Here is a 15,208-nt window from a genome sequence, read left to right as displayed (position 1 = left end):
AGGCATATTTAGAGGCCACTGGAGAAGCAGAGGGTCTGGGTGTAGAGTATGAGCCACAGACTGCGAGAAAGGGCTTAAGTCCCCACGAGAGCAGCCCCCTCGTTTCACAGACAGACAAACAGGCCCAGAGAAATGAAGGGATTTGTGCATGGTCACATGGTTGGTTGTGGAACTGGAACCAAAACCAGTCTCTAGATTGCCACACGTCACACTTTCATTTTACAGGCATCCAAAATAAATCCCAATTCATATAATTCAAGCTCTCTGTCTCTTGTGCCGAAATCCAGACGTTTATTGAGTTTCTTTCTTTTCCTGAAACTAAGCACAGCACAGTTCATTCTCCCCGCAGAGAAATCATTACTCCACAAAGAACACTTTCCAACCATCCATTCATTGGCTCATTCTTCGTTCACCAGCACTGTGCAGTGCACCGATGACTTGGTAGAGACATCCCTGTTCTCAAGGTGGCTAAAGTGTGGTCAAGGAGAGCAGTAATTACTGGGAGTTGGGGGCTAGGATGTGGAAAGACAGGGGTAGAGGGCTGGCTGGTAGCTCAGGTGGTTACTGAGGTCACGTTCGGATCCCTGAACCAGCCAGCCTCCACAAGAAAAAAAAAAGAAAGAAAGAAAGGGATCCGTTGAGGCTCAGGGCTCATGAGAGGGTACCTGATCTAGACTTGGGGTTGGAATCTTCTTCCCAGAAGATGAGACATTTGGCTGTACCTTAAGGATGAGTAGGGGTGGTCATGTGAGAGGGGGATGGGGAGGAAAGTTACAGACGACTTCCACCAGGAGTGGAGAAAGAGCTTAGCATGTCGGGCATGCTGGATTCTTGAGCTTGGGGCTTGGAGGTGAGTTCAAAGGGAGGGCAGGAGGGTTTTTTTTTTTTTTTTTTTTTTTTTCCAGCTGGCCAGTATGGGGACTGAACCCTTGACCTTGGTGGTGTTGTGTTATGGCACTCTCACTAACTGACCTAACCGGCCAGCCCTGTTGAGAGATTTTAAGTAGAGTAAGTAGAGTAATCACACAATCAGAGTTGTATTTTAGAAAATCACTCTGGCTGCAGTGAAAAGAGTACAGAATCCGAATGGGGTTGCCACAGTTGTCCAGGTGTGCATTGGTGGAGGCTTGGATTAGGACTCTGAGATAGAAAGAAAGCAGGGTCAGGAGACGTCTAGGAGACAGACTGGATGTGGTCATTAATTGGATATGGGAGATCAGAGAGAAAATTCAAAACACACTCCTAGGTTTCCGTCCTCTGGGTGGGTGGAAGTTCATTTCCTGAGAGAGAGCAGGGGAGGAGGGACCAGACAGGCTGAAAATTTGGATTTGGACGTGTTGAGTTGGAGGAGCTTTGGAGACGTCTGAGTGGAGATGTCTGGTCGGCAGTTGCTGTGTAGGCCCGGACCTCGGGAAAAATATACAGACTTGGGGGTTAAAAACATACAGTGGAAGTGGAAGTCAGGGGAGGGCATCCCCAGGGAGTCCGGGTAGGGTTTAGAAAGGAGAGCTCAGGTCAGAACCCTGAGGAAAAGATTTATAGAAGGAGCCTGGCAAAGTACGAAGCCGAGGGAGTGTGCAGGAGCGAGAGCCAGTGAGCCCGACAGCTTGAGAGTCGTTTGGTGCTTCCATGTATTTGAGAATCAGCTCGTTAAGTTTTGTGGATAATAGATCTGCAACATAACCAGCGCCATCTTAGACAAGCCCAAGCACAAAACGGCGCCGTCCACCGCCTCCCTCCCCTCCCCCGTTCTCTCTTACAAAAAGCCTCACGGTTTTGGAGGAAAAAAAAAAAACTTTCTGCGTTTTCGCATGCGCAGAACTCTCCATTCCCATGACCTAACTCAATGCCCACCCTGGAATTGCATCACCCAGCTCTTGGCACCAACATACCAATATAAGCTCTACCACCCCCACACCTGGGGCTGTCCCCCATTTTCAGGGCAGCCCCGGGCTGTCCTACATTTTGAGTACAGCCTGGCAGATTTCTTTCTTTAATAAAGCTAGAACGGTAGCTGGCATCTCGGCTCACTTTCTTTCAGTGGAAAACCTTGTAGAATTTTGGTCATAATTTCCTTGAATTTATGATTTATTTCTAGAGATTCAACATCTGTATGATATTGTTCTCACATCCATGAACACAGTTTCTCTCCATTTATTTAGGCATGGTGATAATGTGAAATATTTGTTTGCTCTTCGTTCCTATCTCCTGGCACACTACTCCTAAAATTCTTGGAATCTTCAAAGTGGCAAGTGTCCTTTTGTATGCTGATGTTGACTGGTGGCTGGCAGCACCTAGGTAGCTTCAGGATTGGGGCAGGTTGTGGGAAAGACCAAGGCAGGATTGGAGAGTTGGGACTTTCAGCCCCACCCCCTTCCTCCTGGGAGGGGAAAGGGCTGCAGGTTAGGTTCCCTTTGCCAGTGATTTAATCAGTCATGTCTACATAATGAAGCTTCGATAAAAACCCCAAAGGACTGAGTTTGGAGAGCTTCCTGGTAGCTGAACACGGGGAGGTTCATGCGGGGTGGTGCACCCGGAGAGGGCATGGAAACTCCGCACCCTTTTCCCTGGCCCTGTGCATCTCTTTATCGGTATCCCTTCTAATATCCTTTGAATAAACCTGTAAATAAAGCATTTCCCTGAGTTTTGTGAGCCGCTCTAGCAAATTACTTGAGCCCATGGAGAGTGTCGTGGGAACCCTGATCTGTAGCTGGTCGGTCAGAAGCACAGGTAAAAGGGGCTTGGCATCGGAAGTGGGGGGCGCTGAGCCCTCAGCCTGTGCATCTGACGCTGTCTCCAGGTAGGTGGTATCAGAATTGACTTGAATCAGAGGACATGCAGCTGATGTCCTCTGCAGAACTGGTTGTTGGTGGGGAGAAATCCCCATACACTTCCTGGTGACCAGAGGTCACAGAGGTCGTCTGTGTTGCTTGTTGTTGAGTGAGAGAATAGAAAAAACACTTGTTTTTGCTCCTGTATTCTCAGAGCTAGTTTATATCTTTCAAAGTAGTTATAATTTTCTCTGTAAAAGTCTTGTATTTTGTTAGATTTATCACTAGATAAATTATGTCTTTGGTTTCTAAAAGGAGTATTTTTTGAAATTACATTGCCTGACACCTTACTTCCTGGTATAAGACGATATAATTGATTTTGATATGTTGATATTGCTGAACTCTCTTAGAAGTTCTCATAATTTGTAGAATCTTTTCCATCTTCTGTCATGTTTCCTGAAGATACTGACAGATTACTTCTCTCCAGTTCTCCTTTTCCTGTCCCACTGTGGTGGCTACGACTTCTGTGAGCACAGGTGTCTAAAGTGAGCATCCTTTATATTCTTGACTTTAAGTGTTTGATTTCTAGTGTTCATCATTAAATGTGATATTTGTTGTATAGGTTTTTGGAACAAATATCACACTATCAGATTAAGGAAGTTCTCTTTTGTTTTTAGCAATTCGTTAATAGTTCTTTTTATTGTGAATGGGTCTTGAATTTTATCAAAGTCTCTTCTGAATTTATGACTCAGAAACATTTTTCTGCATGCATGCGTGTGTGTGTTGCATGGCCAAATTAAACTAGTCACCATCATTGTTATTGTTTGTGTACAGATAGTATTGTTCAGATTTACTCATATTTTTACCAGTTACTTTGCTTACCATTCCATGTGAGTAATGTTGTCTTTTCATATCAATTCCACCTTTGTTTTTTCAAATACCTCCTTTGCTTTTTTTTTTTTTCAGTGAGGATCTGTTAGTGGTAAATTTTCTCCATCTTTCACTGTTGAATGATATTTTGGTTGTGTTTTAAATTCTAGGTCGGTGGTTATTTTCTTTCAGAATTTGGAGACGTTATCCTAGGTTTTCTAGTGTTACTGTTGAGAGATCCTCATCAATTTAATAGTCGTTCCTTTGCAGGTAATCTGTTCTTTTTCACTCTGGATGCTTTTAAAAATCTCTATGTATTTGGTATTCTGCAGTTTCCCTACAATGTGTGTTTATTTTATTTGAATTTATCTTGGTTAGGATTCATTATTGTTTCTGAACTGGAGTATTCATTTCTTTCATCAATTCTGGAAAATTTCCTGCCGTTATGCCTTCAAATGTTGCTTTACTTCATCTTCTATATTCTCTTTTTCTGGAATTTTAATTAGAAGTGTGTTGAACTGCCTTATTCTGTTCTCCTTGCCCTTTTTATAAAAATCTTTTTTTGGTGGCTGGCTGATATAAGGATCTGAACCTTTGACCTTGGTGCTACAACACAGCACTCTAACCAGTTGAGCTAACCAGCCAGCCCTATAATCGTTTTAAAAATATGTATCTGGGTAATGTCCTCAGGTCTGTCTTCTAGGTTGTTACTTCTTTCTCTAGCTGTATCTAATCGGCTGTTAATCCCAACACTGAGTTTTTGTTTTTGTTCTTTTTAGCAGCTGGCTGGTGTGGAGATCCAAACCCGTGACCTTGGTCTTATAAAGGCTGTGCTCTAATGAACTGAGCTTAACAGGCCAGCTTTCTTTTTTAATTTCATTGACTAAAATGTTTATTTCTAAATGTTTGATTTGGTTCTTTTATCAGTCTGCTTTGAATTTTTCATAAAATTATTCATACATTTATATATTTATTATTTTATTTTATTATTTGATAAATAAATGTAGTCATTGATTATAATTTTCTTAAGCTTTATTTTTATTTTCATTTGTTTTTTAATTGACACATAATAATTATACATATTTATGGGTATATGAGGTATCTAAAGTAGCGAAATTCACAGAAACCCTGCCTGCTGATGAGGACTCACAGCAAGTGCAGCTGGGTCTTGTTCTCGGCCCTTCAGGGTCCTGGCCCTTGTTAATGCAGCACAAGTGGGCTGTCCTCTCTGTGGCTGTTAAAATAAGTTTCCATGAAAGTTTGCCTGGGGCGGGGGAGGGATCACTCAATCTGGAGGAAACTTGCTTATTCTGTATACAAATTCTGGTCTTAATTCTTTTGTGAACATTGAAACATTTTTCTGTATCTTTAAACAAACTTCTTAAAAAAGTAGTCGATTTCAATTTCGTAGATATAGTAGATGAGATGACTTTATTTTAGTCGATTTCAATTTCACATATAGTAGATGAGATGACTTTATTTTAGTTTTATTTATTTTAGAGAAGATGATTTTAAAACTCTTACTCTATCAAAGAAATTTAGAAATGATAGATACAATACAACAAATATACTTTAAAATGCATAGTTGATTTCAAAAGAAAGTAAAGAAACCCCTAGAGGCCCCAGATGAGAGAACACTAAGCTATGGCAGTGAGCAGTGAGCTTTTACTACAGCAGCCCCAGAAGCGGGTGCAGCTTACCATAGCAACGGAGCCACTGGGCTTTCATGACCACTCAGATGAGACCTTAGTGCTGAGAGATGCAGAGAGGCTGAGACTGGGAACTACACCCAGCTCCTCAGAGAAACACTAGAATAGGACAGAAGTGTTGTGTCATGGCCTAAGTTCTGGGCATAAAAAAGAATTGTCTTTTCTAAGAATTTGTAACCAAAGCAAGGGTTCAGACCCTGCACAAGCCACCAAAAAAAAAAAAAAAGAAAGAAAAATTCCAACATATATAAGAAAACAATCCACTATGATCAAGATTCAGTGGGACTAGAAACCCCAAGAACTACAGATATTTCAACTATCAGATTAAAAAGTATTATATAATTGCATTTAAAATGATTATTGACCTAAACAAGGATTTGAAACATGAGAAAGAACATGTATATTTATTTATATATTTATTATTTATATATTTATTATTTATATATTTATTATCTAATAAATTAATGTATCTTTTATTTGTTAGTTATGTAATAAGCATCAAAATATTTAGAAAAAGTTAATTGTTTAAAAATTAATAAAGAGGTTATTCGAGAAAGAAAGATACCTCTCATGTCCAAGGAACCATATAGCATTTTCATGTGTGTGACTGGCTTATTTCACTTAGCATGATGTCCTCAAGGTTCATCCATGTTTAGCATGTGGCATGATTTCCTCCTTTTTAAAGTGGATAGGACTCCATTGTGTGTATGAACCACGCATTGTCATCTGTCCATCCATCGCTGGACTCCTGGGATGCTCCCACCGTTTGTACTGTGAATAACGCTGCTGTGAACATGCGTGTGCAGACATCTCTTCGAGACCTGCTTTCAGTTCTGGACACATACTGAGACGTGGGATTGTAGGGTCACGTGATAGCTCTCTTCATTTTTTGAGGAATTGCTGCGCTGTTTTTCATCACGCCTGTGCCAGTTAACTGTCCCACCAGCAGTGTGGGTATCCTGTGCCCTGTGCCCAGTATTGATTTACTTTTAGAACCTCCTCTGCCCTTGGTGCCCATCTCCTGCTCCTCAGCCCTCATCTGGGTTCTTAGAGCCGTGATCAGGGTGCCTGGGTCGTCGTGCTCAGTTGGCAGATGGGAAGCCGAGGCTGCAGAGGGGAGAGACCTATCTGGGTTGCGGGGCCTCCCACCTTGCAGACCTTTCACTTCACTGTTCCACCCTGAGCACTGGTGTGGTTCTGGCACCCCTAGGACGCCCGTGTCCCGTGGTCCACACAGTTCTGCTTCTCACCAGTGCCATGTTTTCTGCCCTGATAGGTCCAACGGGCGCTCCTCCAAGCGGAGCCTTGGAGGGCAAGGCCGGCACCATTACCTCTAACGAGTGGAGCTCTCCTAACTCCCCTGAGGGGAGCAGTGTCTCTGGGGGCAGTCAGGCTCTGGACAAGCCCATCGACAACGATGCGGAGGGTGTGTGGAGCCCTGACATCGAGCAGAGCTTCCAGGAAGCCCTGGCCATCTACCCGCCCTGTGGCCGACGCAAGATCATCCTGTCGGACGAGGGCAAGATGTACGGTAAGGAGCCTGCAGGGCTGGACCCAGGCCCTTGAGCTTGGCGCAGTCCTGGAAATAAAGCTGAGGCAAGGGGCTGGACACAGTAGCCTAGGGGTCTCTGCCAAATACGGGAACGACATCCTGGGGCTTCTACCAGGTGGGCACTGCTTTCTTCTCTCCTGTGTTCCCAAGGGACGGGGGCATCTGAGCCTTTGAGTGGGTGTGGAGGGTGAGGCCTGGGGCCTGAGAAGCTGTGGTAGTGGAAAATCCAGAAAAGGGGACAATGGGTGGGGTACAGCGTCTCTTCAGAGCAGATGGGGAGAATCCATGAGCAGTCCCCCGGCAGTGCCTGATCTCCAGGCTACCCACCGTGGCTGTGAAGGGGGACTCCTTCTGGACTGGATTCATTCCCTCTTTCATTCATTCACTCAGTCATTCGTGCAGTAAACGTTTGCTGAGCCCGCCATGTGCCAGGTGTGCGGGCAGCAGATCAGTCTCTGCTCATTACAGTGCAGGGGAAGGTGAGCGTGTATGTAACTAAGCCCAGCACGCTGGAGAGTGCCCTGGAAGTGAGGCACGCACAGCGCTGTGACCGTCCACTCAGAAAAGGGCCAGCCCTGGGGGTGATCTGACACAGCCTTATCTCTGTGAGTGGTGAGGGTACAGAACACACGGAGGCACTGTGTTTGGCAGCCGTGCGGGAAGGACCTAGCAGTCTGTGTGGGGCAGTGTTGACTTCTGAATGGAAGAGAGGGCATTTGGAAAAGTACAACAAGGACAAAAACTGAACAGCTGTTGGGAGGCCCCAGCCAGGCTTCCATTCCCATTGGAAAGTCCCGCAGGACCCCCAGCTCAAAACAGAGGTCTTGGGGTGGGAGCCAGTGGGCCTGAGGGATCTAGAACTGGCTGGAATCAGAGACAACAGAGACCCGTGCCTGGCTCCCCACAAGGTAGCCGCAGCCAGTTGTCCCCTGGAGGTTCCATTCAGGTTCTTCCATGCCCAGCACAGGTGCTTTGTCAGCTGTTTAAAGGACTGTGTGTGTGACTGTATTAGTTTCCTAGGGCGGCTGTAACAAATCACCAGAAATGGGATGCCTTAAAACAACAGAAATGTATTCTCACAGTTCAGGAAGCCAGAAGTCAGAAATCCAGGTGTGAGCAGGGTTGGTTCCCTCTGGGGACTCTGAGGGAGAGTAGTCTGTTCCGCACCCGCCTCACCTCTGGTGGCCGCTGGTGATCCTTGGCGCTTCGCAGCCTGCGGCCTCATCTTTCAGTCTCTCACGTCGCCACCCCAAGGCTGCCTTCCCTGTGCTTGTCTCTGTGCGTCCTCTTCTCTCCTTATAAGGACACCAGTCATTGGATTCAGGGCCCACCTTAGTCCAGTGTGACCTCATCTTAACCAATTCCACCTGCAAAGACCCTATTTCCAAATAAGGTCACATGCTGATGTTCTGGGTGGACATGAATTTGGGGGGACATCATTCAACACCATTCTGCTGCCTAAATTCCAATCCAGTTTGTTCTTGGCCCAGGGAATAACAGCTCTCAGCCCTCCTGTGTCACCCTTTACCTGTAGCCTTCCCTACAAGGCCACCGTGATTCCTCCCCTGTCCTCCACTGGTTGGGAAAGCAAGGTCCTTCTGAGCTAGACCTGGGTCGGCTCCTAGGTCACCAGTTAAAACTGTCTCCTCTCTCACCCGCCCACCTCTGTGGCTCTGCTCAGTTCCCACAGTCTCTGACTTCTGCTTGGCCCCCATGTCACCCTTGCTCTGACCACTTCCCGCTCGATGGCTTCTTACTTTAGTCCTGGGGGAAGCTTCGTGGGGAGACAGCTGAGTGTGAAGCACCTGGGTGTGCCACGTGTGGGGCTGGGTGCCTCACCTAGGCTACTCCCATTTCGCTGGTGGTGGAACAGCCTCTGGGAACCTTGGCTCTTCCCGTTGCTTTGGTGGAGAAGGGATGGGTGTTGATTGGGAGCTTAGGTGTGAAGGTGAGAAGGGGCAAGGGGGGTGCAGGGAGGGGAGGCTGTTTGGCTGGAGAGCTGTGCCAGGTCCCTGGCTGGGAGCCATGGTGTGTGCACTGGATGCTTTGCAGGACACGTCTGTGTGCTTTAAAGGGACAGGTGGTCTGGTAGACGTAAGTGGGAACATGCATTCAGCAGAGGCTGGGAGTTGGGGGTGCTGTGGGATGTGGAGATGGCCCCGTGGAGATGCGAGAGGGGTAAAATCCACAGACATTTATTTGAGTGCCACTGTGGGCCAGGGGCTTTGGCTGCTTGCTTTTTTGTTTTGGGTTGTTTTTGTGTGTGAGAAAATATATATAACATAAAATTTACCATTTTAAACATAATTTTAAAGTTTACAATTTAGTGACATTAAGTACATTCACATTATTATACAACTGTCACCACCATTTATCTCTGGAAATTTTTTATCGTCCCAGACTGAAACTCTGTACCCCTTAAACAACAATTCCCCATTCTCACTGTCCTTCCCCCACCCATACCCCTTGCTGTTAGCCCCACAACACCAGGTACCTCTCATAAGTGGAATCATACAGGGTTTGTCCTTTTATGACTGGCTTATTTCACTTAGCATAATGTCCTCAGGGTTCATGTTGCAGTTAGAATTTCCTTCCTGTTTAAGGCTGAGTAATAGTCCGTCACAGGGACATAACACACTTTGTTTATCCATTCATCTGTCAAGGGACGTTTGGGTGGATGCTTAGTTTACTTTGTAGCTGTAGGTAGATATTTCTATCCCGACTTCACCTATAAAGCTATTGGAGTTAAGAGACTTTATCGGAGGTCACTGGCCCACTGTGACCAGGTCAGGCTGGGGGCAAGCGCAAGGCTGTGGATCTGTGGCAGGCCTCGGGTTGGGATTCTCTTTGGTAGGAGGGAAGCTGCTGAGTGGGGGAAGCAGGATGAATGACGTTTGTCCAACTGTCCTGGCTATGTTGGCGTCCCCACAGGCTGCTGTCCTTCACTGTGCTGAGAGACAAGGAGGGGCACAGGTGAGGGTCCCCCTGAGGAGGGCCGGGGAGTAAGGCAGAGGAGAGGGGCAGTGGCTAGGAGCCTCTTCACTGTGCTTGCAAAGATTCCAGAGCTCCCGGTGGCCTCGGACATCTACTCCCTTCTGTCCTTTCAAGGAGGGAGGAATTACAGTCTCTGCTTGCATATGTGGAAATGGACTGTATTAGTCCACTTCTGTTGTTAATAGCAGAATACCTGAAACTGGGTAATGTGTAAAGAAATAAAATTTCTTACAGTTGCAGAGGCTCGAAGTCCACATCTGGTGAGAGCCTTGTTCTTGGTGGTCTCCACAGAGACGCAGGGTGTCACTTGGTGAGTGGCTGAGCAAGAGAGAGCCAAGCTCCTCATTTCCTCTCCTTACAAAGCCCTCAGAACCACACCCAGGACCACCTTGAAGCCATCAGTGGATTGATGCACTCACTAGAGCATGGTCCCCACAATCTAGCCACCTCTTAAGGCCCCACCTTTCAATTACCATAAAAGGACTTCCCACCCTCTTAACACTGTCACAGTGGGGATTAAGCTTCAGTGAGTTTGGGGGGACATTCAGTCCACAGCATGGAAGCTCAGAGAAGCCAAGAGTTTCTCCCAGAGTCTCTAAATCAAGTCATAAGTGGTGAGCAGGGCTAGGACCCAGTCGTCGTGCCTGCAAGCATGGCACTCCCCTCACCCTGAGTGGCCTTGCTCCTCACCTTCTGCTTGGCCCAGGCTCCAGTTGGGGCAGGCCCGAGGCAGGAGCTGGCAGCTGCCCTGTGGTGTCTGCTGACTCACCCAGCCCCCACAGCACCTGTCCTGCGTGAGTGTGGGTCCTGCTAGGTCCAGACACTGGCTTATCCCCATTGCTTCTTCCCAGTCCCTGAGGCTGAGCCAAGGCAGGGCTGCACAGGGAGTTGGTGGCGAGGCTCTCAGCAGAGCTGAGCGTCCAGCTGAGAGGTATAGATAGCTCTGAGCTCACCCCCAGTGTGTGGGATGGGCCCCAGCTGACTCAGACCTTATCTCGCTCTGGCTGCTGCCCTGTCTTCTCAGCTTCCCCTGGAGACCTGCTCTTCCCGTGCTCTGTGTACCCCAGCCCCATCCCGAGCCCCCACCCGGCTTCCAGTATCTACAAGAGCCCTGGTCTTTACATTCCCCCTGCTTCCCAACGTCCAGAGGCCCCCAGTTGTTTTCCAAGTGGGCCAACCTGGTTGGGCTGAGAGGAGGATTCTGGGCCTAGGAACCTGGCCTTAGCTCTTTGAGGACTGGGATCAGGCCTGCTCCCAGCCTGGGCCATGGCACACCCAGTGTAGGACATGCCGACCAGGGCCAGGCAGACATGCAGATGACATGCAGAGCAGCATAACACGTTAACACCTGTTATTCCCAGCTGAGTCACCCTGCTTGTTGGCTCTGGCTCTCCCCTTGAGCATCTCTCGCCTCTCCTGGGCCGGCTCCTGGCCTGGTGCTAGCCTTCGTTTTTGCCCTGTCACTGTGTGACCCTTCCCTGGCACTGCCAGCGCTGGTCACTCTGACCTCCTTTGGCCAGGCAGCCCCTGGCCCTGTGTGCAGGCGGTGGCAGGTGAGAGCTGAGTGACGTCTCTGCCTTCCCCCATCCTCGCAGCTCAGCCTGGACCTGTGTGGGCCGCTTTCTCCCTCCTGCTTCCGGGGCTGGCTCTGAGTCCTCCTCTGCATCATGCCTTCTGCCCCTCATGCCTCTCACCATCCTGGAGGCTGCTCTTGGACTTCCGAGTCTCTCTGCCTCTCTCCTCCTTTCCTGTGTCTCTCTGCCTCTCTTCCCCTGTGTCCCAGCCTTGCCATCCTTCTCGCAGTCAGTCAGTCCTTCTTAAGTGCCCATCTGCTGTGAGCCAGGCCAGGCTGAGGGCCGTGTGTTCTCTCATCTTCACGACTTCATGGTCTAATGGGGGAGGCAGGAGAAACATCTTTGGAAAGGTAAGCAGCACCCAGGCAGGCCCTGTGCTGTATACAGCAGGACCAGAGGGCTGGGTTATCTGGAAATTTTCTTGAGGGATGGAGAGCTTGAGCCTTGTAGAGGAGGGTGATACTCCAGGCAGGGGCAGAGAGAGTGAGCATTGGCCTAGAAGCAGGACTTTGCATGTGGGCTTGGGAGTCCCCAATTGTAACAGACTGTCAGAGGTGAAGGGATCCCTCGTTTTATAGATGAGTCACACAGCTAAGAAGAGGCAGAGTCTGGGCTAGAGCTGGGGCATGGCTCTTTTCAGTGAGGTGTGGGACAGAGGTCAGAGAGCCTCCCCTGAGCTTCTCCTGCACCCGGCTTCCTCTCCATGGACTGTTCCTTGGATTCTCTGCTGTCCTTGGCTTTGTCACCCTGTGGGCTTGCAACTCTTTCCATGTTCTCCTTTATGGCCTGTGGCCCTGACTTCATGCTTCTGGGGGCCTGAAGACGTGAGCCTAACTTCAAATCTGCTCTCTGCCCCTGAGAGCTGGTGTGGCCTTGGGCACGTCATTTAACCTTTCTGAGCTCCACTTTCCTCATGTATAAAACGGGGATAATAATACTACTGCCTTTCGGGGGTTTGTTTTGGTTTTATTTACTCATTTTATTATGGGAAAACATACATCACATGAAGTTAACCCTTTAAACCATTTTTCTGTATACAATTCAGTGGCATTAGGACATTCAGATTGTTGTGCTGCTGTCACTTCTGTTCCTTTCCAGAACCTTCTCATCACCCCAAACTGAAACCCTGTACCGTTAAAAAATAACTTCCTCTTCCCCCCAACCTCCTATCCTAGGTGACCTCTGTTCTATTTTCTGTCTCTATGAATTTGCATATTTTAGGAATCTCATTAAAAGTGGTGTCATACAATATTTGTCCTTTGGTGTCTGTCTTACTTAGCGCAGAGTTTTCAAGGTTCAACCATGTTGTAACACGTGTCAGAATTTCATTCCTTTTTATGGCTGAATGGTATTTCATTGTATGGATGTGCCACATTTTGTTTATTCATACATCTGTGGATAGACATCTGGGTTGTTTCCACCTTTTGTGAATTGTGAATAATGCCGCAGTGAACATTCGTTTACAAGTATCTATTTGAGTCCCTGCTTTCAATTCCTTTGGGAACCTAAGAGCTAGCTCATATGGTCACTGTGTTTAGCTTTTTGAGGAGCTGCCAGACTAATTTTACAGCGGCCGCTGCTCTCTGCACCCCCGCCAGCGCTGCACAGGTGTTCCAGTTTCTCCACATCCTTGCCAACACTTACTTTCTGTTTTTTTGATAATTGTCATCCTGGTGGCCGTGAAGTGGTATCTTGTGGTTTTGATTTGCATTTCCTAGTGATTATTGATGTTGGTGGAATATCTTTTCATGTGCTTATTGGAATAAGACACTACCTTCTAGTGTTGCTGTAGGGATGAGAGCATGTAATCGATACCTTTTGCCCAGCACAGGGCATGTAGAGCTGAATGGAACATGTTCTCTACCCTCAAGGAGCTCCCAGCTTAGTGAGGGGGTCAACAAGGGCTTAGGTGACTTCAGGTGACAGGGCCGAGAGAATGGCACAGACCCCATCTACCAGGGCGTGACGGTGGGAATGGGCACATCCACTTGGGTGGAGATCAGGGCGAGCTTCTTGGGGCTGTGACCTGGAGGCTGGTTAGGTTTTCACCAGAGGTCTCAGAGCCTTGCAGGGACAGTAGTGGTAACAACTCGGATGTCAGCCCAGTCGCTGCCTTCTTGGGCTTCTGTAAGTAGTTTCTCCTCCTCCAGCCCCAGGTGTTTATAGCTTCATTCGATCCCTGCACAGAGACCCCCCAGGCCATCCTGCAGGAGCTCACAGAAAGGGCTCAATCCCACGTGGGGCCTCCGGTGACCCACATGCAGCTCTGTCTCCTCTTGGGTGGGGGCTCATGCCCTCAGATTCTCAGCCCTTTGCAATTTTGAAAGCTAATACCATCAATCATAGCAGGACCTTATTAGCAATATTACCAATAATAGCTGAGTTCACAGGCCTTCCGCTAAGAGACAGGTGCTTTATTTACCTGATGCCATTTGATGTGTTTATGGCATAGAGGGAGGCTGGTGAGGAGAGAGGGGAACCCACACAGAGGGAGCAGCCTGCCCCAGACGGGATGTGGTGGATGCGATATCATTCTGAGTGGTAATGTGTGACCAAGAGAGAGCTTGGCTGGCTGTGAGGTGAGGCGATGGCGGTGGTTCTGTGTGGACCCGGCATCAGGAGTGCTCCACCCCTGGCCTCGGGTTAGGCCGTGGCTCCCCTTTCTGCCTCAGCAGTCCTTGCTGTGGTGGGGTGGAGCCATGGATATGAGCTGTGTGAGCCGGGGGTGGTTGGACACATGTCCTCTGACAGATGGGCGCACCTTCTGGCAGGGGCGTCCTTTCTAGCCCCACCCGGGTCCTCTCTGGGGTTGGCTGGGGCCACCTGTCACATTGCAATGCCCAGCTGCCCCACTGGCCTCTCCCAAGGTCCAGGCTTGCCTCCTGCTTCCCAGCCTGTGATCTCAACCACTGGAGGGGCAAGGGGTAGAGCTGGGACGAGGACACAGGTCTCTTCCCCTCCCACTAACTCACCTGATGTCCCACACATGTTGTGCTGCTGTGGCTCTTCTTTGCTGGCCTTGCCTGTGGTTCCGGTGCTCTGTCTCTGGGCCCATGCTTCCTTCTGCTCCTGCCCCTGACTCTGTGTGCTTCCTGGTTTCTATATCATCCAGGGCACAGTGGCCTCCCCGGCTCTGGGTACTACTATCCATGAGAGGAAACAGCTGCACAGGCTCCTAGTCCAGAGCCCATTCTCCCTCCAGGACCTGGTCAGGGTGAGGGTCAGTCAGACGTCACCATGGACTTCTTCATGCAGAGACCCAGAGAATCGGGGGGATCGATCCAAAGGGGAGGAGCAGAGTGGTCCCTTGCAGAGGAAAGTCAGCCCAGCCAGGGGAGGGCACCCGTGGAAACACAGCCATGGTGTCATAGTTGTGCAACACTGGGGTGACCTTAGAAAACTGTGTTCTTCAGGTGCCTGAGACACTAGCAAGCCGTATGACTGAACAAGTCATTTCCTCCTTCTGGGTTGCAGTTTCTTCTTCCTCAGCTAGATGGGACCTCAAGGGGTCACCTGGTCCAGCCCCTGCCTCTAGGAGAGGTGGCTTCCAATCCCGTGTTCAATAGAAGCAATACTGTGCAATAATTAGTAGAGAGGCTCTACAGCCAGAATGCATGGACTTGAAGCTCAACTACTTGCTAGCCTGCAATCCTGAACAAGTTTATAAACTTTTCTGTGCCTCAGCTTCCCTGCCTGTAGCAAGGACATGATAGTACCTGCTGTACAGAGATGCTGTGA

At 48.5% G+C, this 15,208-nt stretch overlaps 1 protein-coding gene across 1 annotated transcript in view; it reads left to right on the top strand.

Moving 5' to 3' along the window:
• TEAD4 (TEA domain transcription factor 4) overlaps window positions 1-15,208 on the top strand; it is a 69,898-nt gene that overhangs the window by 25,934 nt on the left and 28,756 nt on the right. The window contains exon 4 of the mRNA XM_063074914.1: window positions 6,627-6,881. Within this exon, the coding sequence (XP_062930984.1) occupies window positions 6,627-6,881 (255 nt within the window). The remainder of the gene's footprint in view (window positions 1-6,626; window positions 6,882-15,208) is intronic.

Source organism: Cynocephalus volans, chromosome 1, assembly GCF_027409185.1.
Source record: "Cynocephalus volans isolate mCynVol1 chromosome 1, mCynVol1.pri, whole genome shotgun sequence".
In the NCBI taxonomy this organism is placed as follows: domain Eukaryota; kingdom Metazoa; phylum Chordata; class Mammalia; order Dermoptera; family Cynocephalidae; genus Cynocephalus; species Cynocephalus volans.
The sequence above is the reverse complement of the archived record's forward strand: the minus strand, read 5'-3'. Positions and strand labels throughout refer to the sequence as shown.